This window comes from Ochotona curzoniae, unplaced genomic scaffold (genome assembly GCF_017591425.1).
Source record: "Ochotona curzoniae isolate NIBS_2020 unplaced genomic scaffold, NIBS_Ocur_1.0 scaffold_2453, whole genome shotgun sequence".
Lineage (NCBI taxonomy): Eukaryota > Metazoa > Chordata > Mammalia > Lagomorpha > Ochotonidae > Ochotona > Ochotona curzoniae.
In genome coordinates, this window is record NW_024467094.1 from 22,083,784 (window position 1) to 22,109,844 (window position 26,061).

General features: G+C 43.4%; 1 protein-coding gene across 1 annotated transcript in view; it reads left to right on the plus strand.

Annotated features, from left to right (window-relative positions):
• Positions 1-1,142: 1,142 nt before the first annotated feature.
• The window catches only part of HSF5 (heat shock transcription factor 5), a 46,707-nt gene continuing 21,788 nt past the window's right edge, over positions 1,143-26,061 (plus strand). Inside the window, exons 1-4 of the mRNA XM_041000670.1 lie at positions 1,143-1,947; positions 7,988-8,362; positions 21,172-21,269; positions 23,920-24,441. Coding sequence (XP_040856604.1) covers positions 1,335-1,947; positions 7,988-8,362; positions 21,172-21,269; positions 23,920-24,441 — 1,608 coding nt within the window. The 5' untranslated portion in view covers positions 1,143-1,334. The remainder of the gene's footprint in view (positions 1,948-7,987; positions 8,363-21,171; positions 21,270-23,919; positions 24,442-26,061) is intronic.

Below are 26,061 nucleotides of genomic sequence, written 5' to 3' on the forward strand. Positions count from 1 at the left end.
ATCAGGCCCTGTTATCCCTTTTTCCCAACTTTTTTTTCAGCATAGCGTCTGTTAGATTCTTTTTTTCCAAAGATTTACTTAGTTTTTATTGTAAAGTCAGATATACAGAGAAGAGGAGAGAGAGGAGCTGAGCCAATCTGAAGCCAGGAACTCAGAACCTCTTCTGGGTCTCCCATATGGGTGCAGGGTCCCAAGGCTTTGGGCTGTCTTCGATTGTTTTCCCAGGCCACAACCAAGAAGCTGGATGGGAAGCGGGGCTGTTGGGATTAGAACTGGTTCCCATGTGGGATTCTGCTGTGTCCGAAGTGAGGACTTCAGCCGCTAGACTACCATGCTGGGCCCCTGTTAGATTCTTATGTATTCATTGGATAGGGATTTATACCTATGGATTCTGTAGTGTTCTCCCCCTAGGCTAGGCCAGTTTGCTCTACGGGTTGGAGTAAGCCCACAGACCGCCCTGATTCCATTCTAACAGACACCTCAGTTTAAACAGTCCTCAAGAACAAAGGAGATATTGGGGGGAAAAAAAGTGGACATAAAGCCTCTGTCTAAAAGACCAATTTGTTGGGCCCGGCGCGGTGGCACAAGTGGTTAAAGGTCCTCGCCTTGCACGGCCGGGATTCCATATGGGCGCCGGTTCTAATCCTGGCAGCCCCGCTTCCCGAAGAGGCTCCTGGCTTTGGATCGGCATAGTATCGGCCCGTTGCGCTCACTTGGGGAGTGAATCATCGGACGGAAGATCTTCCTCTCTGTCTCTCCTCTCTGTACATCCGCCTTTCCAATAAAAAAATAATAAAAATAAATCTTTAAAAGACCAATTTGTTGACCCTGGTACACTGCAGTTCTACCACCACTGTTTAGTTGGGAAAGACAGGAGGGAACGCAATGCTGGTGAGGAAGACGGGGTTAAGGGCCCATGTTCGCCAGTGTCCCGACCAGCACACACTTTCTGCATTCCAAAGAGCCCCTGCTTCGTATTCCACGGTGGATAACCGGACTGCTTTCTTTGCATGGTTTAGAACTCGCTGGTGGCCAGCGCTGCCCGGCCATGGGGACCCCGAGCAGGAGGCAGGCAGGCGGGTGGCCTGGTCCCACGCGGTCGCCTGGGGGCGGGCAGGCTCGCGCCCCGCTGGCCTCGCGCTGCGGGAACTCGAGGCCCCATTGGCCGCCCTGGAAGGCGCGGTAGGGACTCGTGCGCCAACGGTCCCGGGTCGCGGCAACCGGGGGTCTGGCAGGAGGGGGCAGGGCGAAGCGAAGGCCGGGGGGGATCGAGAACGGGGTGGGAGAGCCAGGCTCGGCGGGGCGAGGCCCAGGCCCAGGCCCGGGCGGGGGCAATGGAGGAGGCGCTGCTCTCCACCCCCATCAACCCCAACAATTTCCCAGCCAAGCTGTGGCGGTTGGTGAACAGCCCCCGGTACCGCTCAATCCGCTGGGACGGCCGCGGCGAGGGGCTACTCATCGACCAGCCGCTCTTCGAGGCCGAGCTCCTCAGCCCTCCGGGGCCAGGGGCTGGGGCTGGGGCCGGGCCCGGGGCCGGCAGCAGTGCCGGGGCTCCCGGGGCCGAACCTGAGCTCTTCAAAACCACCAACTTTACCAGCTTCATCCGGCAGCTCAACCTCTACGGCTTCCGCAAGGTGGTGCTGGGTGGCCCAGGCACAGCGGGGCCCGGGCCGGGGCCGGGGCCGGGGGGCGGCGGGCCGGCTGGCGACGGGCCGCTCCACCATTTCCACAGTCCGCACTTCCGCCGCGACCAGCCGCAGCTGCTGGTGCACCTCAAGAGGCTCACCAGCGCCAACAAGGCCAAGCTGGCGGCCGGCCTGGAGGTGCCCTGCCGCCCACCCAACCGCTTCCAGAGGCTCCTTATCACCTCAGCCTCGGCCTCGGCCTCGGCCTCCACCTCCCCGCTGCAGCAGCAGGAGCCCGCTGGGCCCCGGCCCGAGCCTCACGGTGAGTCTGGGCCGCCCCAAGGTGGGGTGGGGGTGGGGGCACAAGGGCGCCCGGGAGCAACCGCCATGGCAGGGGGTTTTGCCGCACACGTCCTCGCCTCTCCCGAGGTGTTCGAAGGCACCAGGGAATCCTTTTCCACCTTGTGCCGCGAGAATTGGGGCATCCTTAGCTCCCACTTTGTCACCAGCGAGGGCCGCTAAGACCTCCCTCTTTAAGCATTTCTCCCCTACTCTAAGTCTGCTTTCTACCCATCCGGGACAGTGTGGAATGTATGTTGCCTGTGTTGGAGCCCTGAGTCTGAGAGAAGCCCACAAGGGTCTCCTTTGCTCCCTCGGGAAGTCACCGTACAGTGGGACGGGGCCGGAGGAACATAGGACATTACGCCGACTTTATTCCAGCCAGGACCCTCAAAGAGACCTGCCTCCCTCCAGCTGTTGCCACAGCTCAGCGGCCTGAGGAAGAAGTATGGCAGTGGTCAGTTTGAAGGTTCCAAGCGCAAAAATACGGGCTTATCACATCCACAACAAAGCAATTCCTTTGTTGCAACTGGTTGGAGCTTTACCTAAGGAGTTAGTGGCAGCTAAGACAAAAGTTTTCCTCACAACTGTCAGGTTTTAGTTTATCACACTGTGATAGTGTGAGTCATCTTGGGGACTTGAGTCGTTTTCCCTGTACCAGTGAAGTGAGGAGGTGATGTCCCCTTTCTCTGAAGGGTGACTGGTGGTCAGTCAAGGAAATGACCGGACATAATAAAGACAGTTCACTCTTCACCTTCAGTTAGGAGAGTAGCAGACTCATTTTCCAGCGTGTTAACTTGGGTTTAATATAAAGAAGTCTGGGTTGGTTTTGAATTAGGGAGAAAAATCTAAATATACTGGTAAAACAAGACCGTGTTCAACTTAACCTAGACCTGGGATTGGGAATGACACTGTCCTTTACTTATTTGGGGAACTTAGAAGATAAGGACTAGGCTGTGTGTCTGTGGCATTTGGAAGATAAGGAGTTAGTTTAGAGTTCTAGCAACAAGTTGGAAACATAGCAGTAATGTTCTAAAGGGATTCTAAAGGAATATTAACGTGCTTCCATGTAATGGTCATTGGTTCTGGTGGGAAATTGTATGGGGAAATGCAGTGGAGGCAGTTTGATGGGAGATATTTGGCAGAATCTGACACCCCCCGTTTTTTTTCAGATTTGCATATATTCAACGCATATATATATGGAGAAAAGATGGGGAAATGTTTTTTGAGAGAAAAAAATCAGTCACAGACAGGTTGAGACAGAGATCTTCTCTCTGCTGATTCTATCCTCAGATGGCTGGAATAGTCCAGGCAGGGCCAGGAGGGAGCCAAGAGCTTCCTCCAGGTCTCCCACATGTGTAGCAGAGTTTCAGACACTTGTGCTATCTTCCATTGCTTTTCCCAGGCCCTTGATAGGAGCTGGATCAGAAGTGGAGCAGCTAGAATACAAGCCAGGGCCTGTATAGGAGGCCAGCATCTCGGGCAGCAGTTTTACTGGCTATGCCACAGTGCCGGCCCACAGAATAACCACTGAAAACAAAGAAACTTGCCTACATGCACACACAAACCAATTCTTGCTCACTTTTTTCTCTTCACTGATTTGTTTATTTTTATTGGAAAGGCGGATATACAGAGCTGAGCCGATTCAAAGCCAGGAGCCTCTTTCGGGTCTCCCACATGGGTGCAGGGTCCCAAGACTTTGAGCATCCTTAACTGCTTTCCTAGGCCACAAGCAGGGAGCTAGATGGGGAGTAGAGTAGCCAGGGTTAGAACCGGCATCCATATGAGATCCCAGCGCATGTGAGGTGAGGACTTTAGCCACTAGGCTAACTGTGCCAGGCTCTAATTTTTGTATTTTTCTTAAAAGATTTTTTTTCCTATTATTTGAAAGACAAGGCTTCTGAGAGAAGGAGAGGAAGAGAGATACAAATCTTCCATTTGCTGGTTCACTCTCCAAATGGCTGTTAGAGTTGGGCTGATCTGAACTAGAAGCTAAGAGTTTCTTTCCAGTTTCCGATGTGAGTGCAAGAACCCAAGAGTCTGCTGCTTTCCAAGGCCACAAACAGCGAGCTGCCTCAACATCAAGCAGCCAGGATTTAAACCGGCACCTGTGTGGATCCTGGCACCTCAGGGAGAGGCTTAGCCTACTAGACCATGGCACTCACACTCCTCCCTGCTTCTCCCCCACCAATCTCCACCCTTCACTTGTCTTAAACTCAGTTGCATTCTTTCTTTTTTTATGATTATTTTTATTGGGAAGTTAGATATACAGAGAGAAGGAGAGACAGAGAGGAAGATCTTCCATTTGCTGTTTCACTTTAAGTGGTTGCATCAGCTGGAGCTGAGCTGATCTGAAGTCAGAACCTGGAGCTTCTTCTCGTTCTCCTATGTAGGTGCAGGGTCCCAAGGCTTTGGGCAGTCCTCGACTGCTTTCCCAGGTCACAAGCAGGGAGCTGGATGGGAAATGGGGCTGCCAGGATTAGAACCGGCATCCATATGAGATCCCGATGTATGTGAGGTGAGAACTTTAATCACTAGGCTACCACACCAGGCCCTCAACCCAGTTGTATTCTCAGGATAGGGCTATTTAGGTGCTGTCTAGAATCTGAATTCACTTACGGTTAAGTTGGTCAGAATTTTAAGCAATGTTGATAAAAGTATCAATTTATGCCTTTTTGGTATAGATATATTCTCCTGTTATTCCATGTGTTTGTGTATGCAGAGGTGTATCAGGTGTGGCTTGATTGTATCACAGTTGTGTGGTTCAGTAGGTAATTATGTTACTGGTTCAAGTGGAATGTGTTCTTTTGTCACTTCAAGAATATTGGCAGAAGAGGGGCCAGATAAGTTTGTCCTTGGGGCTTGGATTGATGGACCTCAGGGCAGTGTGGCGACAGCTGGGGGCATCTAAGTCAGATCGAACTCAATGCTTGGGGCCATAGCCCCAGCCACTGCTGCCAAGCAGTGGGTGAATTTATGGTTTGTGGGGTTGTGGGAGGCCACAGTACCAACTGGTACTGGGCTTTACCTGATGGCCACTTGGCAGCAGGCTCTAGGCTCATGAGGGTATGGAATTACTGCCTAGGGACATCCATGAATAAGGCCACTGTATATGTATTGCTAGAGTCCAGCTCCAGCCGAGTTAGACACTCGAGAAGGGTGCGTGGAATACATGTAGAGAGAAAAGAAATGGGCCACTACAATTTCAGGATCATAATGGACAAATGCAAGAAAGCTGTCCGCTTTATTTATACAGAAACCCTCACGAGCTCTGGCACAGACTTTTGAGGTCAGGGTCAAGTGGGTGTATCCAAGAATAATTCTGCCTTTGTTTCACCTAAAAACTGTCCATAGAAGTTCTCAATAGATGGTGCATATCAATCAGTAACACATTCCTACTACAATCCTCATTCTACAGGTTAATCTTGAGTCAGTTAAGGGAGGAAATGCATGACAAAAAAAGGGTGAACCTGAAAATCAAGGATGGTCAAATGGGGGCAGCAGAGACAGAGACAGCATAAAAGGCCCTTTTGCAGTTATCAGCAACATTAATCTCCATGCTCAGGTTTGATAGTAAAAAACCAACTCAGCAGCAAACAATATCTGAATGGATTACAGAATTCTTCAGTAGGTCCAGTGTCCATGCAAAGGAAGGTGGAACTGCCTTCAGGGGGTTTATAGAGACATCCACTGGGCCTTGGCATGCAGTGAGAAATTCCTTGTGGCCCTGCCTGCAATGGAACAGTCGTTGGACCCTAGCACATATACGTCAGGAATGATTTCTGAGGGACTCCCAATGACAGGGTCATTGTACTTGCAGGTAACGAAGGGACTGAGTGAGACCTGGTGGTTTGAAGGGGTCCACATCCAGAAGATGTGTATGGGTCAGACTGATATACCAGCCCACATGGGTGTCCTGAGTTGAGTTTGTTAGCATGGAACGTTGCTGACTACTACATGCCACTTCATGCGAAAGCTGGGGTTTGGGGCCTGTCTAACAGGCCTATATCCTAGTACCAGACTGAATGTTGGAGTGGGAGATGGGTCACACTAGGCAAGATTGTGTCACCAGTCAGCACTTGAGAGAACCAGGTCCGGGAGTAGATTCTGTGGAGGATGTCTGGGCCAAACCCTGTGAAATATAAATCCTGTTGATTAGCTCAAGAGTTGGGTGATGATGGACTGAGCTAGGTGTCACTATGGAACCTGCCATCATTCACGGGTGCAGGGATCGAGATAGTCTGGGCAGGTCCAGGCTTCAGCACCCACATGTGCATCTTAAAACAGGGTGTGGGGTAGGCTGGACCACAAATTTCACCAGCTCATACTAAGACTGGGATGGACGGGGAGGTCATCCTGGGCAATGGCCTACCACCCACTGGCATGCATAAGATCTAGGTCTTGGAGTGTGCCAAGTTAGACAAAGCATCAAAGGATGGCCAGAGTCAGTGGGACAAGCACCCCCTTTATGAGACCCAGGAGATGCTCCTGGCTCTAGGTATCAGATTGGCCCAACTTCAGCTATTACAGCCTTTTGAGGAGTAAACCAAAAATTGGGAGATCTCTTTCTCTGTGTCTTCGCTTTTCTCCGTCGATCTGATCTTCCTTTCCAATAAAAATTAAATGTTAAAAAAAAAGACTGAATAGAAATTACTAAGAAGTAGTATACATATTGAAAAATCAGGATCAGTTAATTGAGGTAAAAGTGAAGATGGGTAAATCATCTAAGAAAGGCTTTTGAAACTGAATATTTAATTAATTTTATATTTGATTTAATATTAAGGTTTGGCCACTTTTTTTCCCCCCAAAATTTATTTTATTTATGTTGAAAGGGAGAGTTACAGGACAATGCATGATAGCCTAGTGGCTAAAGTCCTTGCCTGGCATGCACTGGGTTCCCATATGGGTGCCACTTCCCATCCAGCTCCCTGCTTGTGGCTGGGAAAGCAGTAGAGAACAGCCCAAAGCCTTGGGACCCTGCACCTGCATGGGAGACCAGGAAGAAGAATGTGGGAAACTCCCCTGTGGATCATAGCTCCCACTGGTGAGTATGTGGTTCAGGCCTGGAGGTCAGGCAAGTTAGGCAAGATAGCTCCAACTGTTGGCAAATGTGTGAGTTGGTTTTGGAAGGGGTAGACTGGACAGGGCTGAACAAATCTTAGCTCACTGGCAAGTGCAGGCACCAGGTTGGAGTCCAGGTAATGGTATCCACTGGCATACACTTGGCACGGGCCAGGGGCAAACCAGGCTGGGCTACTTCATATCACCTGCTGGTGAATCTGAGCACCAGAATGGAGTGTGGTCAGGCCGGGTTGGGTCGCAATACAACCCAGTTCACATGAGGGCTGGCTGGGCTAGGCTGTTAGTTGTTTAAAACAGAGTTCTAGTTTTTACGTTATTACGATATTACGTGCAGCTAATTCCCGCAGGCTGGTTCTTTTCCGTGACCTGAAAACACCAAACACAACGAGGTATCTTAGCAGATTTATTCCAGTGGGGCAGGAATGGGTTGGAAGCTCCAGGTTCTGGCTTCAATATCGGCTCAGCTCCTGCCTTTGCGGCCAGTTGGGGAGTTATCTTCTTTTCTGTCTCTCCTTTCCTCTCTGTATATCTGACTTTCCAATAAAAATAAATGCATCTTTAAAAAAAAGTGACAGTTATAGAGAGACAGAGAAACAAAGAAAAATCTTGTATTTGCTAGATCAATCACTCCCCAGATGGTTGCAATAAGACGTGGGCCAGTGCCCATATTAGGTGCTGGCATCCCAGGTATTGGCTTACTGTTGCTACTGTGCCACAGTGCTGCCTACCCCATCCCATCTTTACTTTAACTCTTTGGACATCCATATTGAGAACCAAACCAAAGTTTATTATTTCAGCATTATATGAGTGATTTAATATTGTGGATTCTGAACTTGTAAAAAAAAATGACTGATAAAAAGTGCTTTTTAAATAACCTGTGGCTTGATGTGCCTGGTGGTGTAATATAAAATTAGTAAATATGCTTTTCTTCTTTTATGCAGGACCAGTGGCTGTTGGACAATTTCACCGGTCGTTCCGGCGAGATAGTTTGTCTCCTTACTCCTATGTAACAACATCATCCCACAACCACAGTACTTTCCCTCTGAAAGGTTTAGATCGGACCCCGATTCCTTCTAGAACATGGCAGAACTCCCTTGGAATGCACCCCGGACAAGTGGAGACGTCTCCCACTTTTTCAGATAAAGGGGTTCCATTTCCTGTACTGCAGAGGTTTCCAACTGAGGTTACCTACACACTGCACCCCAGCAACACATCTGTACATGTTCAACAAGGTCCTCAAAGCATGGTCAACTCCTCCCAAAAATACAGTAACTACACACCCTCAGCGCAGTACTCCCAAGCCTACTATCCAACAGGTAGGAGACGATGGAGTTCACTGGCTTTCTGTTAAGGTAGTTTATAATGAGCACTTACATTTTTTAAAAGCAGATTATCGCATTTCTCCTTGTTTTTAGAAGATTTATTTTAATTGGAAAGGCAGATATACAGGGAGCAAGATCCATCCACTGATTTACTCCCCAAGTGGCCGCAGGGGCTGGAGATGAGCCATTCCAAAGCCAGGGGCCAGGTACTAACTCCAGGTCTCCCACGCGGGTACAGGGTCCCAAGGCTTTGAGCTGTCCTCGACTGCTTTCCCAGGCCACAAGCAGGGAGCTGGATGGGAAGTGGAGCTGCTAGGATTAAAACCAGCACCCATATAGGATCCCGGTGTGTGCAAGGCAAGGACTTTAATCACTACGCTATCACTCCAGGCCCCATGTTTTGGTTTTGAAAACATGACTTTGTGGCCTGGAACCTCACTCTGACTCTGCCTTTTGCAGCAGTGTTTCATTTTTTTGAAAATATTTATATATACTATATGGCTTATATTTCTAATTTGACAGATGGGATTACCTGATAATGAAATATCATTCAAGTTGTCTCAGAAATGATGTTTCATAAGGAAACATCCTTTTTTCTTTTTTAATATAAACATGGTGAATGTGGGGTGGGCATTTGTCATAGTGGTTAAGACTGCTGAAGACGCAGTTAGTCTAGTGGCTAAAGTCCTCACCTTGTGTGTGCCGGGATCCCATATGGGCACCATTTCTTGTTCCAGCGGCCCTACTTCCCATTTAGCAACCAGCTTGTGTTCTGGGAAAGCAGTGGAGGATGGTCCAAAGCCTTGGGACCCTGCCGCTATGTGAGATACCCAGAAGAAGCTCCTGGCTCCTGGCTTTGGATGGGCTCAGCTCCAGCCGTTGCAGCCTCCCCCCCCCCCCCAAAAAAAAAAAAGACTGCTGAAGATGCTGATGACCGGCAGCGGAGTGCCTGGGTCTGGTTCTCAGCTGGACTCTTGAGTCCAGCTTCTTGTCAGTGAGGCATAGGAGGCAGCAGGGGCCGCTCTAGTCATTGCGTTCCTGCTGCCAACATGAGAGAACTAGATTGAGTTCCCAGCTGTGTCCCCCAGCTCTGGTCTGTTGCAGGCATTTGGGGGTTGAATCAGTGGGTGGGAACCCTCTGCCTATCTCTCATATAAACTAAAACCAAACAAGACAAGCATAAGCAGTGGAGTCCTTGCACTGGGAATCCCTGCTACCTGTAAACTGGAGAGCAGGCAGGAGGAGATCCTGACCAGGCAGCTGACCTGGGGTTCAACAAGCACATTGTGGACATGCATCCCAAGCCACTAATTGCAATTGGGAATCTTTTCGATAGTGACCATCTGTTTTGCTTCATGTAAAAAAAAAATATCTTTTTTTGATAGCTTTTTTGCAAGGACCTATCATTTTGTCCAAAACTATTTTGTGTTTTGCAGAAACACCATAGCAGCAGTGTGCATTTCATCATCTGACATGCTTTACACAGCGTGATGAAACGGGGCCTTGAAAACAAGCAAGGCTCAACATTCTCAGGGAAGGCATTCCTTGGCCCTGTGAACTCAACTCCAAGAGTTAGGAAGAAGGCAAGGTAGTCCTAGAGGTGTTTCCTTAGGTCATCAGAGTAAGAGGAAGGGATACAGTTTAGCAAAAGAAATAATTTGTTGTCACTTTAAAGCTGTAAATGCAGTGACAGGCCTCACTGTTTTCTAGCGACCAGAGTCTATCTGTGATTAGTTCATGATTTTCTGCCTATGGCAGCAGGCAGCAGTTGAATGATATTAAAAGACTAAAGCCAGAGTTTAAGTTAGATTGAGTTCTGTAAATTTTTAGAGTTGCTGTCTCTTTGGTGGGTGGAGTTTGGAAGGAAGAGGGTTAGAGTGGGATAGTGATAACTTGGCACTTTTAGTTCTTTCCCCTATTTGAGAGTTTAAAATTTTTCCTGCCATCTATGTAGAAAAACGATTGAGGCCTAATATTTTTCCAGATTTGCAGCAACTCAGAAGAGTGAAACTATCTGTGTTATCTTTAAAAATAGAAAATGACTAATTTTATTTTTATAACTTGCATATCTTATGTGCAGCAACAAATAGAAGATTTTTGCTCCCTTGGGAGATTTATGCAATATTTTAATAAACAATTTGGGCACTGCTATCTAAATTATGATTTAGGCTTCTTTCTTTTTTCTTAAAGATTCATTCATTTATTTGGGGCCCAGCACTGTAGTTTAGTGGCCAAAACCTTTCCCTGCAATAACCAGAACCCCATATTGGCACTGGTTCACGTCCTAGCTGCTCCATTTCCCATCCAGCTCCCTGCTTGTGGTCTGGGAAGGCAGCAGAGACCGGCCCAAAGCTTTGGGACCCTGCACCCAAATGGGAGATCCAGAAGAAACTCCTGGCTCCTGGCTTCGGATCAGCTCAACTCTAGCCATTGCGACCACTTGGGAAGTAACCAGCAGATGGATCTTTCTCTTTGTCTCTCCTAAATCTTTCTCTTTAAGTCTAACTTTCCAATAAAATAGATACATCTTTTTAAAAATGTTGTATTTATTTTTATGGAATGACAGATATGCAGAGAGTAGGAGAGACGAGAGAGAGTGTTTTCATTTGCTGATTACTCCTTAAATGACCACAGTGGCTGGAGCTGAGCTTAGCTGATACAGTCAGGAGCCAGGAGCTTCATCTGGGTCTCCCATACTGGTACAGGGTCCCCATGCTTTGGGCCATTCTCTGCTGCCTTCCCAGACCGCAGACAGGGAGCTGGATCAGAAGTGCAGCACGTGGAATACGAGCTGGCACCCATATAGGATGAGTATTAACCAGTTGAACCATGTGCTAGCCCTTGATTCTGGCTTCTTTCTGTAATTACTTGGCACATACATGTCTAAAGGCAGTCTCTCTCACCCTTACTTTTTTTTCCCTTTCTTTCATTCTCCCCCTTACTCTTTTTTTTAAAAAAGAGTTATTTATTTTTTTAATTAAAAAGTCAGATATGTAGAGAGGAGGAGAGATAGAGAGGAAGATCTTCTATCCGATAAGTCACTCCCCAAGTGAGCATAATGGCCGGTGCTGTGCCGATCTGGAGCCAGGAGCCGGAACTTCCTCTTGGTCTCTCATGCGGGTGCAGGGTCCCAAGGATTTGGGCTGTCCTCAACTGCTTTCCCAGGCCAGAAGCAGGGAGCTGGATGGGATGTGGAGCTGCCGTAATTAGAACCAGTGGCCATATGATATCCCGGCGCATTCAAGGCGAGGACTTTACCTGGTAGGCCACGGCGCTGGGCCCATGATTCCCTTCCTTTTACCACTACTTTCTACAAACTATTAAGGAAGGACTCAGAGCTTCTGGCAGGGTGATATTTGAAAGGAGCCTGTAGCACGGAGATGTAGATAAAGATGTGTGCTTTGATCTTCCAATCTGGAGTGTGGAAGGCACTTCCTTATGAAAATTTTAGATATGGTGACCACCTCTATATTGCTATTGATGTTGTGATTAGATAGCTAAACCAACCTAGGTGATGTAGTGTCTCTCTTTTTTTAAATATTTACTTTTTATCATTTATTTGAAAGATAGAGGGAAACACATGAATTTGAATTGTTTTAGAAGGAATTGTAGACTTGAGGTTTGGCTCAAAGTGAACATTCTGAGCTATATAAGTAAAAAGCCTTGTTGAAAGAGCAAAGGATTGCCATAAAATACTATCCAAGTACTTCATTCCTGCAAATTGTGGCTGATAGTTAATGAGCACCAATTTATGAAGAGCACAACAAACGACATTGATTCCCAAAGTTAAACAGAATATTGTTCTCAGAGGCAAGAAAATCATTTCCAGATTCAGCTAAGTCAAAACAACAGAATAATTTTGAAGTAATGGTCACTCTTGAGATTTTCAAAAGGAATGATAGGCTTGAATCAAATTGTTTTGGATTATATTTTAATAAACAATATTCAACTTCCATTCAGAAATCAGTTGTGTTTAAAAAGAGACTTGAGTAACTAGGGAAATTTGACGTCAATAATAAATTTCATAAATTAATAATTTATGTAATAAATCCAAACACTGAGATTTAAAGTTTGCCATCAGACTGGCTCATAAAATGAACCATCAGAATAGTTTTGTGAAAATTAATTTGAGGGGCCAACATTGTGGCCCAGCACATAAAGCTGCCACCTGCACTGTCAGCATCCCGCGTGGACACTGGTTTAAGTCCTGGTTATTCCATTTCTGTTGCCAGCTCCCTGCTAATGTGCCTGATAAATGGCCAAGTATTAGGGTCTCTGCACCCATGCAGTAGACGTGAATGAAGCTTCAGGATCCTGGCTTTGGCCTGGCATTTGTGGCCATTTGAGGAGTAAAGCAGGAGATGGAAGGTACTTTTCTCTCTCCCTCTCTCACCCTCTCCCTCAGCCTCCTCTCTTTGTAGCTCTGCTTCTGCTTCTCCATGTCTTTCAAGTAAAATAAAAATCTTTAAAAACTCTGCCTTTCAAGTAAATAAAAATCTTTAAACATTTTTGTTTGAGAGAGAGAGACATAGAGAAATCTTCCATCCACCAGATGACTACCCAAATGTCTGTATGAGCTGGTGTTGAGCCAGATCAAAGCCAAGAGCCCAGAAATCTGTGCAGGTCTCCAATGTGAGTGGCAGGCACCTGGCTGCTTATGCCATCACTTGTTGCCTCCTAGGGTACACATTAGCATGAAGATGGAATTAGAAGCCGAGCTGGGATTCCAAGTATTGTATGCATTGCTTCCATTCTTAGCACTCCTTCAGAGATAAAATGTGGTGGTAGGTCTTTACAATAATTTTTAAAGTTTCCTCCTGTATAAAAAGGCTCCATTTTAAGTCTTTTTAAAATTTATTTATTCTCCATTATAAGAATTTTTAAAAATTATTTCTTACTTGAAAGACAAAGAATGAGAGTGACAAGCACAGAGACCTTCCTCTGCTGGTTCCTTCCCTCAATGTCTGCAACAGGCTGGGCTGGGCGGGAGCTGCGAATCCAAACTCAGAACTCCCACATGAGTGGTAGGGATCCACGTACTGGAAGCATCACCTGCTGCCTCTCAGAGTGCGCCTTAGTAGAAAACTGAGTCAGAAGTAGAGTCAAGACATGAACCCAGACACTCAAGTGACATCTGTGCCAAACACCTGCCTCTGCTATGCATTTGAACATACCTAAGAATATTCATACATTTGTATTTTTATACAAAGTCTTGATTTGGGGAATTGATTTCTTGGGACATTATAATGCTGAACAAAATTAAATTTTAAGTTCAAAACAGTGGCTAGTAAGCTTTAACTCATATTTTATTTAACAAATATTTTATGTAGGAATCACTACAATCAGGCCTTGTGCTGAGAAGTTTTCAAATATTTGGTTAGTCATTACAATAACCTTGCAAAATAGGAATTATCCTTGTTTTATAAGGAAATTGAGGCATAGTGCTAAGAAACAAACTGGGAAACAAATCCAAGCAATGTTATTTGAGTTGGTGCTCTCCTCTTTGTTGTTAATACAGAGGATCTTTAATTTTGGCCTTTTTTTTTTTATAAAGGAAAAAAGTTTTTGGTGTATCTTTTCCCCAGAGTTGGCTACTCCTAGAAACATACACAACAGTGAATGGTGGTGGGCTCTGCCCCTCTGTGCTGCTGGGAGCACTGGGACTTGTCTGGCGTATTGATTCACCGTATCCAGGTGATGAAAATACATTCCAGCTGTCAGAGTACAAAGTCCAGTGTGGGGGCCCTGGGCTGGGGGTGACTCTAGTCCATTTCTGTATCCCCCTAGATTTGGCATAATTATTGGCTATGATAGGCCCTGAATAGGTAGCTATTGAAAAGAATGAGCTAGTTCTAATCCCAGCTTGTCAGTTAATCATCTGATGTGAACTTCAGTAAATGATTTTACATCACTACCGTTCCATAAAATGGCCATGATAGTCTGGTGTCAGATGAACTAATGCATTAATTAAGCTTTGCAAACTTACCTGTAAAAGATAAGGTATTTATATGTGCTATTTACATGTGAATACTATTACATATAAAGATAGGCTATTTATATTTACATGTAAAGGATAAGGTATTTATTTAATTTTATTTAAATGAACCAGGGAGGATGGGGCAGGCATTTAGCCATGAAGGTGTTGCTTGCTATGCCTTGATCCAAGATCAGTTTGATTTGGCTCACTACCACTCCCAATTCTAGCTTTTTCTTTTTTGTTTTTTTTTTAAAGATTTATTCATTTTTTATTACAAAGCCAGATATACAGAGAGGAGGAGAGACAGAGAGGAAGATCTTCCATCCGATGATTCACTCCCCAAGTGAGTGCAACGGCCAGTGCTGTGCCAATCTGGAGCCAGGAGCCCAGATAATCCTCTTCTGGATTTCCCATATGGGTGCAGGGTCCCAAGGCTTTGGGTCATCCTGGACTGCTTTCCCAGGCCACAAGCAGGGAGCTGGATGGGAAGTGGACTGCTGGGATTAGAACAGGTGCCCATATGGGATAGTGGCGTTTTCAAGGAGAGGACTTTAGCCGCTAGGCTACGGCAGCAGGCCCAGTTCTAGATTTTTCTAATGTACACCCTGGGAGGCAGCTGGTGATGGCACAAGTAGTTGGGTTCCTGTTCCCTACGTGACAGACCTGGATTGAGTTCCTGGCTCCTGGCCTCAGCCTGACCTAGCTGTAGCCATTGCAAGCATTTAGGGAGTGAACCAGAACATGGAAGATCTATGTCTGTCTGTCTGTCTCTCTGCCTTTCAAATAAAATAATAAATAAAAATGTCTCATATAAGTCTTGATATTAATAGTTTAGTGCTCAAGTTATAACAATACATACTTCCCCCAAGGAATATGTAATATTTTATATTTTGTTGAAAAGTGTGTATCAGCTCATTCGAAGATTCTTTTTTGTCCTTGAGAAAAAAGATTTGCTATTATTGTTTTAAAGCACATCTAGATTCTAAGAGTTTGATGTTTATGCTTCTAATTCTATATAATATATGTAAGCAAATATAGGAAGGAGTTTCTTTTTTTTTTTTTTACTTTTTATTTTCTTTTTAATATTGTTTACATTGTTGAGAGAGATATGTGTCCTTGTGGGCCTCTGACTATGGTGGGAGTGTTGAGATATGGAGGATGGTAGGTGAGACAAATGTTCTTTTATTATTCTTCTGTGTCCTTAAAGTGGGTATGGGAGGGGATCACTCCTTGCTGTCAAGCTACATCAGCACCCAGGGAGAGGGGAGAATTATTTGTTGACACCTTATAGTCCATAATTGTAGGGAAGAATGTTTTGAGGATGTTACTTGAGTGGTTTTGATAGTTCTGAGACAGTATCAGCTTTGTTGCACCATGATTGAGAAAATTTTTGCAAGGTCTATTGGCTGACCAAGTCCACCTTAGTGCATCCACAGATCCAGGAAAATGCTGCAAAACTTGGCCAGGAGAGTTGTCTAATATCTTCTGCTTTCCATCCTCTGACAAGGCAGTTGGCATTCCCTGCTGACCCAGATGAGCTGGCTGTTATGTCTCGTGTGTGCATCTGGGCATGCTGTCCACTGCATAGGCATGAGCAACTAAGGAGGATCAGACCTGATACATGTATTTTAAGGTTGGACTAGATATCTCATGATTTTCCCTGTGGCCAGGGTTTGAGTCCCCCAAGAAGGAAATGGACTTCTAAGAGTTTTAGGGTCCTGTTACACTTGTGCTCAAGTAAGCTGTGTGTTGTTAGTTTCTCTGAAAGACTTGATTTTGTGCTTAGGTAAAAGAGGCACCTGGCACCCAGAAAGCTTACTCACCCTGTTAGAAGAAACTAAGCAAAAGCACCATCACATCTGCCTCCTTTTCCTTGTGGTAGAAGCATACTATTTAAATCTTTCTGACTGTCCTGTGGCATTGGATCCATTAATCATCACCGCCACTCGTCTCCAGAACTTTTCGTCCTCCTCAACTGAAATACTACATCTATTAAACACTAACTCTGCACTCTCTCTTCTCCTGGCTCCTGAAAACTACCATGCTACTTTGTCTCTGTGAATGAGACTACTCTAGAATAGCTCATATTGATGGAATCATGAATAGTTATTATGTAAACTCAACATTTAAATGTATTCTTCATTGGTGCTAAATGCTAAATGCATTCATAGTACTGTGCAACCAACATCACGATTTCCAAAGTTTTGATCATCTAACTGAAATTTTTTTCATTGGCCAGTAGCTTCCCATCCTTCTATTCTCTTAACCCCTCATAACCTCTGTGTCGTCTCCATGAATTTGGCTACTTCAGGAACCCCCACGGAAGATAAATCATATGATGCTCATCCATTAGTGATTGGCTTGGCATAATGTCTCTGACTCTCCCATGTTGTAGTGTGCATCAAAAATTCCTTTCTTTTAAAGACTGAATAATATTTCATTATATGTATATCCCACTCTTTTAATCCACTAGCCTGCTGGTGGACACTGTTTCTACATTTGGGATATTGTGAACATAACAGCCATGGCCGTGGACACACAAATATCTCTTCAAGTGTGTGCTTTCGCTTCTTTTGGGCATATAGATGCTCCTCATTTTATGGTGGCATTTTATAACAATAAACCTATTATAAGTTGAAAATGTGACAAGTGAAAAATGTATTCAATACACCTAACTTACTGAACAAGCCAACTGAGCCACACAGTGCCCTGTGGCGCTCTGCCCATTTCATCTCCTGAACGCAGGGCTGACTGGATGCCATCATCACTGCAGCCACCAAGTATTGTGAAAGTGTCCTATTGAATATTATTATCCTAGGGAAAGACACAAATCCAAAATGATAAATATCTCTTAAAATACTTAGAAATAGATATACTTGTTATGCTTACTATATTGTCTGTTATTTACAAATAAATATGTTTATTTGAAAGGCAGAATGACAGAGAAAGAGTATCTTCTGTCTGTTGGCCCACCACTAAATTGCTACAATGGCCAGTGCTGGACCAGGGTTAAGCTGGGAGCTCAAAATGGCATCTGGGTTTTCCACATAGGTGGCAGGGGCCCAAGCACTTGGACCATCTTCTGCTTTCCCAAGCGCACTTGCAAGGAGCTGGGTCAGAAGCAGAGCAGACAGGCCTTGAACTGACACTCATATGGGATACCCTTGTCTCAAGAACTGACTTAACCCTCTATGCTACAACGCCAGCCCTTGAAGGGTAATTTGTAATGGATGCCTATGGCTTTCATATTGTAAGCTCAAAAAAATTATAAATTGAACTGATATAAGTTGGAGATTATCTGAATATACATACATTTTATCTACTTCTCCATAAATAAGATGCTGGGGTTTTAAATTTTTATTGGAAAGGCAGAGTTACAGAGCAAGGACAGGCAGAGATCATCTATCCACTGGTTCATTGCCCCCAAATGGCTGCAGTGTCCAGAACTGGGCTGGTCTGAAGCTGGGAGCCAGGAATTTCTTCTGGATGTCCCACATGGATGCAGATGCCCAAGGACTTGGGCCATTCTCTGCTACTCTCTCAGGCAGGTAGATCATAAGTGGAGCAGTCAGGACTTGAACTTGCACCCAAATTGGACACCAACACAGCAGTCAGAGGATTAGCTTGCTATATCACTACACTGGCCTCTAAAACATTTTAGTTATGTATTTGAATTCTTTCCATAATTATAAAATATGTGTACATAGGTGCCTCACCTTTGATAACTTTTAGTAATTCTGGCTGTTAGACAAAAATTCAAAGTCATAAGTTCATATTTATAACAGAAATGGAATTCTGTTTGTTACAGTTTTTCCTTTTAAAAATCATGCAATGTAACATAATGCCGTGACTATTGCCTTCTGAAAGTCATTAAAGATATTTATGTAGATATATGAGTTTTAAGACATGTGATAAATGCAGGTTTATAAGTGTTAGTGCTTTCATAATATATGGTAGATTAACTTGGTATAGCTTGCACACACAGTTGCATTTCTGTGTACATTTTCATGTTCAGTAAACCTATTAACACTTTGCTTAGTCATGTTTTGCTACCTACACAAAATAAGACTATACTGGTAAGGAAATGATGACTGAGGTATCTTTTGTGGATTATAGTGTTAAAGATCTCCTTTCCTTCATATAGGCTTCTTTTCATTTTCCATTTGTTCCTGTCCACTTTAGAGGACATTTTACTATTTTGTCTCCTTAGATACCAAGTCAGCTGTCAAATATATATTAACATGTTCTCTGTTGTATTGTAGATTATTTACTTAGCCAAGAAAAAAAATCTTTAAATTTATTTTTCGTGATACAGCTCTGTGGGCTCAGGGATTTCCCCTGCACCCTCCCCCAAGAAATTTAAAGTAAAATTGAATATTCAAAAGATGTAACCTGTGGTTGAGAACATGGAAATGCTACAAAAATAAAGCCAACACTTTTCATTCATTTGTAGTGAAGCAGGACTGTTTGATTCCCTGTTAAAATGAAAACCTGAAGCCTCTACGTCTTTCTCTGCCACTAGGGGCCAGGTTTTCCTTAGTTGTAACTAAGAGAAACAATGTTTTGGTGTGTTTTTCTTTTTTTCTCCAGGGTTTTAATAAACCTAGTTGCCATTGTTTAGTGTTTGGCTATTTGGATTCAATTTATTTCTCCAGATGTTTATACTTTTGGATACTTTAGGCCAAAGTCATGTCCAAAACATTTTAATTTAGCCTCCAAAATTAACATTTAACCTTCAAAGAATCAAGACAAAGAAGTTGTGTGCTGAACAGATATTGGAAATGACAACTTAGATTTTATGTAACAGTGTTAGTAATATGGTGTTTTGTAATACTTAATGTGTTAAAAACATATCGTTCAGATAATATATTTATATTTGAAGTAGAATTCTGGTTTTTTTTCTGCATGCAAAATTTAATATCTTAAATTGTATATCACATAATGAGAAAACGTTTATGTCTAGGTTGCCTTTATAAGCTATTTAATATTTTTTTTAAAAAAAGATTTTTTTGAAAGAGTGGCAGAGAGGGAGAGAAAAGGAGATTTTTAGTCACTGGTTCACCTCCAAATGGCCACAGTGAGTGAGGCTTGTGATGGCAGCATACCGTGCTGGAGTGCGGGTTCAAGTTGTGGCTCTCCTTTCCAGATCCAGTCTCCTTCCAGTAAATCTGGGGAAGCAAGGGGAGATGGCCCAACTGCTAGGGCCCCTGCCATGCACACGGGAGACCAAAACAGAGTTTCTGGCTCCTGTCTTTGGCTTAGTCTAACCCCAGCTGTTGCACACATTGGAGTATTAAACTAGCAGGTGGAAGATCTCTGTCTCTTCTTTCTCTGTCTCTCTGTCTTTCAAACAAAAAAAATTTTTTTCACATAACTCTTTAAATAGAAAAATAGGTCTTAGGGAAGTGTAACTATTTGATGTATTAGCAAGTAGTTGCTTGGACATTTGATTACTGGCTCTGTCACCATCAGTTATTTCTGGACAATTTACTGAATTTCTGTGAACTTTGGCTCACTTGTATAAAGTAGTGTTGAGCACCTCCCCTGACTGTTGTTAGAGGCAGTATCTATGAAGCATCCACTATGTGCCAGGAACATAGTCATAGTTCACTCTTTTTTTTTTTTTTAAGATTTATTTATTTTTTATTGAAAGGCAGATTTACAGAGAGAAGGCGAGACAGAGATAAAGATCTTCTGTCCCTTGGTTCACTCCCCAAGTGGCTGCAACAGCCAGAGCTGAGCCAATACAAAGCCAGGAGCCAGGAGCTTCTTCCAGGTCTCTAACATGGGTACAGGGTCCCACTCTTTGGGCTGTCTTCAACTGCCTTTCCAGACCACAAGCAGGGAGCTGGATGGGAAGTGGAGCAGCTGGGACCTGAACTGGTGCCCATATGGGATCCCAGCATGTACAAGGTGAGGATTTAGCCACTAGGCCATTGTGCTTGGCCCCATAGTTCACACTTAAATCATCCTCTGTATGTAGGATGCTATAACTGGTGTTCATTGGTACTAGGAATTCTGTATCTGGAAAAGAGGAGACTTGATGTATTAAATATAATTTTCCCAGTAGAGTTCAGTCTTTTCATATATTACCTATAAATAAAAATTTTGTAAAATGCATTTCTTTAGATAAAATAATAGCAGCTAACAGTGATTTCTCACACTGCTCTAAATGATTTGTGCATATTAATTCATAACAATCATATTAAGGCAGGTTCTATTGTGACCCCTATCTTAATAGGACACAGAAGATAAGACACAAAGAAATTAACTATGCCTAAGATTATATATCTGTTCAATTGTGCAGCAGGGCCCCGAGGTTGGGTTGTGTAACTCTAAGATCTGCATCCCTAACTAGTCTAAATAATTAAAGCATTCTTTGTATGTATTTCCACTAGATCCATTCTTTAATGGTAAGTACATTTGGAGAATATCTTATTTAAAGCAATCCTCCTCTAAATGATTATTACTGCTTAAATGATTGTAACATTTATTTAGGAATTTCAAATATATTTTCAGTCAAATAAATTACTATCACAAAAAAAGACCCCAAAACAAAAAATGAATTAAAAAAATTACTATCAGAATAAATGTAGAGTCAGAAAAATAGCAATATGTTTGGGTACTAAAGAAACTACTTATAAGAATAAACATGACCCTTCTAAATTTTGTTATAAAGTTTGAGTTATCAGGTTATTTTCAACAAATAATAGCACTAAGTATAATTTTGTTAGATACTCAAAGGACATTTTTCTTTGGGGCTTTCTGGGTTGAATGCTGTTGGATTCTTCTGGCTGACAGCCTTCTGTGTTTGTGTTTGTTCCAGCTGTGCTCCAGTGCTGTTCTCCTTCCACCCACATGGATGCCCTCAGTAGCTGTGTCACGCCCACTGCCTCTTCCTATGCCCACTGTAACTACTTCCAGGTAAAAGCCCTGGGACAATGGATACATCTGTGCTCCATATGTCCAATTACTGACCTGACAGAATTTCAAAATGTAATATTATATTAATGAGTATACAGATGTAAATCATGGAGTATGGGCTCAGTTTTCTTGATTCCAAAACAGAGGATACCGATAAAGATGTCTTAGCTCCTTCTAGGCCAGCACTGTCTAGAATGGTAACCACCATTCACATGTGCTTATTTAAATTATTTAAAATTAAGTGAGTGACCTACATGTGATACAGCTGTGAAGATGTTGTTTGGGGCCTGGCGTGATAGCCTAGTGGCTAAAGTCCTTGCCTCGCACATGCCAGGATCCCATATGGGTGCCAGTTCTAATCCCGGCAGCCCTGCTTCCCATCCAGCTCCTGCTTGTGGCCTGGGAAAGCAGTTGAGGATGGCACAAAGCCTTGGGACCCTGCACCTGCATGGGAAACCCAGAAGAGACTCTGGGTTCCTGGCTTCAGATTGGCTGAGCTCTGGCCATCGTGGCCACTTGGGGAGTGACTCATTGGACAGAAGCTCTTCTTCTCTGTCTAATAAAAATAAATCTTTTTTTAAGAAAAAGATGTTGTTTGGGTTGCCTACACTCCACAGCAGAGAACTTAATTTTTTATTCTAGCTTTTTGCTCATGTGCACCCTTGGAAGCAGCAGTTGACAACTCAAAACATTTGGGTCCCTGCCACCTACATGGGAGACTCAGATTGAGTTTTCTAGCTCCTGGCTTCAGTTTAGATGTGGTTAGTGTGACTGAGAAATGAATTTTTAAAATTACTTAATTTTTAAAAAGTTAATTTCAGCATTATTTCCTTTTTAAAATCTGAAATGCAGAGAAATAGAGATAGACAAAGAGAGATCTTCTATCTACTATGTCACACCTCAAATGCCAACAGGGCACAAGCCTGAGCTTAATCCGGGTCTGCCTGTGGTAGGTGGCAGGGATCAAAGTACTTAAGTGATTACTTGAAGCTTCCAGGGTGTGCCTTAGTGTATTAATGCCAAATATGAAATATAAATTCAGGTGTTGTGTCAGTTAGCCAAGAATACCATCACGGAGTTCTTACTGTGGGCCTAGTATTGTGTATGCCTTATGCGTGACTTCAGGAGCCCTTTGATAAGTAACAATCTCCATTTGTGGATGACAAAAGCATGGTTCTTAGAAACTTCACAATTTACCTAAAATCACAATGAAATACCATGGGCTGAAGTTTCAGATCTAGGTTTACCTGACTCAAGAGCTCTTGCTCGTAACCATTGCTTATTCTGCCCATTCATGCAATGCAAATAAATTATATTTATTTAAAATTTAAAATTTGTCCTTGCTTATCTCTATTTTCCTAGATTGAATGTATATTATCTTTGCAGTACATAAAATTCTTTCAAATGTGTTTCAATGTGTTTCAAATGTGTTTTCAATGTGAAACACATATGTTTCAAATGATTTATTAAAAAGTGACTATAGGAGGTATAGCAAACTAATCCTTCACTTGTGACACCGGCATCCCATATGGGTCCCAGTTCATGTCCTAACTGCTCCACTTTTGATCCTGCTCCTTGCTATGGCCTGGGAAAGCAGCAGAGGATGGCTCAAGATTTGGACCTTTACCCATGTGGGAGATCCAGAGAAAGTTCCTGGCTCCTGGCTTCAGATCAGCTCAGCTCCAGACTGTGGCACTTGGGGAGTGTACCAGTGGATGGAAGTTTTCTCTTTGTCTCTCCTTTTCTCTGTAAACCTACCTTTCTAGTAAGAAATAAATCTTTTCTTTAAAAAAAAAAAAAAAGAAATGAAAGAGGAAGAAAAATGTCAAGTAAGAGGCCAGGAGCATCATATGTTAGGTGGGGCCTCTATGGTACTGGCATCCTGTATAGGTGCCATTTTGAGTCCTGGATGTGTCACTGCTGTTCCTATTCTCTGCTAATGTTCCTGAGAAGCAGCAGAGGGTAGCCAAATGTTTGAGACCCTGCACCAAAGTGAGAGACCAGGAAGCAGGCTTTAGAGTAGCCCAGCCCCAGCCGTGGTAGCCATTTGGGGAGTGAACCAACAGATGGAAGATTTCTCTGTCTCTGTCTATCCTGCTCTCTGCAAATTTGCCTTTTAAATAAAAATTTGTAAATCTTTTTTCATTTTTTGTTATTATTCCATATTATTTTATGATATAGTTCTATAAAATTTGAAAACCTTTAGGAAAAAAGTATACCTTAAAGATACAAGTTTGAAAGCAATAGGTGCTGGGGAGGGTGGGAAATTGGGTGGGCTTTCTCCCTTAATACCCTCCTTTAAACCTGAAGGAAATAATATGGAAATAATAGTCTTACCCATTTTTCTATAGCCCTTGAACCTGTTTACTCCAATTAACTATGTGAAGATTGTCAAAAATGTAATAATGAAAAAAGAAAGCAATAGGTGTTTTATTCTGTGGCTTTATTATTAAAAACAACAGTGTCAGAAATCCAAGGGTGGTAGATATTTGATGCTAATATTGCTGAAAAATAGATTAGTTTTTAGGTTTTCATGGTGAACTGTTAATTGACTTATGCTTGGTATTCATCAGCCTAAACGTTATTGCTTTTCTGTTCAACCTCATGCTTGATGTTTCTATCCAAACAAAACTGTTTTCTCTTTTCCCAGAATCCTCCAATGCAGTCCTCCTATCCAGTTGAATTTCTGCCTTCTAATTGGTCTTGCAATGCTACTGATGAAAACAAAAAGACAGAAGTAAACCTAGAGGCTGTCTTTCAGATAGTGGATGAGTTGCATTCCTCCCCTAAACTGGAGATGGTAAAAGTCGAGCCTGTTGAAAGCCAGTGTTCGACATCTCAGCCCAACAGAGGCCAGCATATCCTAGCTAACTCAAACAACAGCAACTCGTCTTCTGCCAGTCAGGTTAGCCAGCTGGAGCCGCTTACTCCTGTCGGCTCAGATATTACCTCTTTTGTGTTGGGAACAGAACAAGCCATTACCTGCCCTCTGCCACAGTCACCTGAGTACATCTATACCATCCACACGGCTCAGCCTGTTGAAAATAGCACAATGCAGGAATCTACAGCCATTCAACAAGCCCATGTCAAACTGAAGGAGCAACTAAGTCAGAATCCATCTCCATCTTCTGTAGTGTTTGTACAGGAAGGGCTACCATTCAGCACACACCAGGTAAGGGCAAATAGCAAAATTCTGATTCACTCTAAGTACCTAGTACTTCTTGCTAAAGATTAATTTAGTTGAGAGTTTATCCAGATTTTATTTGGGTTTAGTACCATTTCAATATGCTTTCCAGAAGGATCATATCCCAGAGGTTCTGCCTACACACACGCATACAAATTAGAAACTCTTAACTTCCGAGCATCCTCTTACTTTTTTTTATCTGAAATCAAACTCTCATTAGGCAATTTTATGTTTGTTTGCTTGTTTTTTTACAGCCTTTTTAAGCTCTAAGTTTAAATCCAAAATGTCTTAAGGTTTCTATTAATTCCTTGTGCATTATCAAAGTATAGGCCATCTGTATATATAATTTATTTCTCGTGAAAGAGTGACAAAAAGTGATCTTCCATCCACGGGCTCTTTTCCCTAAATGCCTGCCATACATGGAAGCAGCTACAGTGGGCCAAGACAAAGTTGGGATCCAGGAACTTCCTCTGGGTCTCTCACTGTGGGTGATCATCTGGTGCCTCTCAGCACATTAGCAGGAAGCTGGAGCAGAAGTGTGGAGAAGCCAGGACTTGAATCAGATGTTATAATATGGGATATGGGCATCCTAGGTAGCAACTTAATGCCTGCTTGGGCCATCATGGTTTATTTATTTATTTATTTTTAAAAGATTTATTTCATTTTTATTGGAAAGTCAGATACACATAGAGGAGAGACAGATAGGAAGATCTTTGGTCCGATGAGTCACTCCCCAAGTGACCGCAAGGGCTGATGCTGCTCTGATCTGAAGCCAGGAGCTAGGAATCTCCTCCAGGTCTCCCACATGCAGGGTTCCAAGGCTTTGGGCTGTCCTCGACTGCTTTTCCCAGGCTACAAGCAGGGAGCTGGATGGGAAGTGGAGCTGCTGGGTTTAGAATTGGCACCTCTATGGGATCCTGGCATGTTCAGGGTGAGGACTTCAGCCGCTAGGCCACCATGGCAGGCCCGGGCCATTATAATTTAAATATGCCTGTGGAAGAACCACAAACTTTGTGTTTGTTTACAGATGGAATATTAGATTTCATGACTTTTTCTGTTTAAGATTTATTTAAAAATTATTTTAGAAATAGAGAGTTACACAGAGAGAGAGAGAACAAGAGAGAGCGAGAGAGAGAGATCTATCTGCTGGTTCACTCCCCAGATTGCTTCAATGACCGTGGCTGTGCCAGGCCCCAAACAGGAATCAGTAGCTTTCCCTAGATCTCCCACATGGGTATAGGGGCCTAAGCACTTGGGACATTGCCTCCGGTCTTTCCAGATGCATTAGAAGGGAATTGTGTTGAAAGTGGAGCAGCTAGGTCTCTTGAATTGACGCCCGTATAGGATGTAGATGGTGGCTTTACCTGCCTTTCCATATCGCCGACCCCCAATTTTGTTTTGTAAATGCTGAAGCTTATGTAACTGAGTGTCTCTTTAAAATAAAGAGCACAAAATTAATAAAGTGTCTGTCCAATTGATACCTTCCAGCAATGCCTATGACTGTTCCAATGTCACCTACAGAAAATGTTGGGTGAAGTATGTGTTAGAGGAGTAACATATGGTGATCTGAACCAAGCATGATGAAAACATCTTATCTAGGGGGAAGGT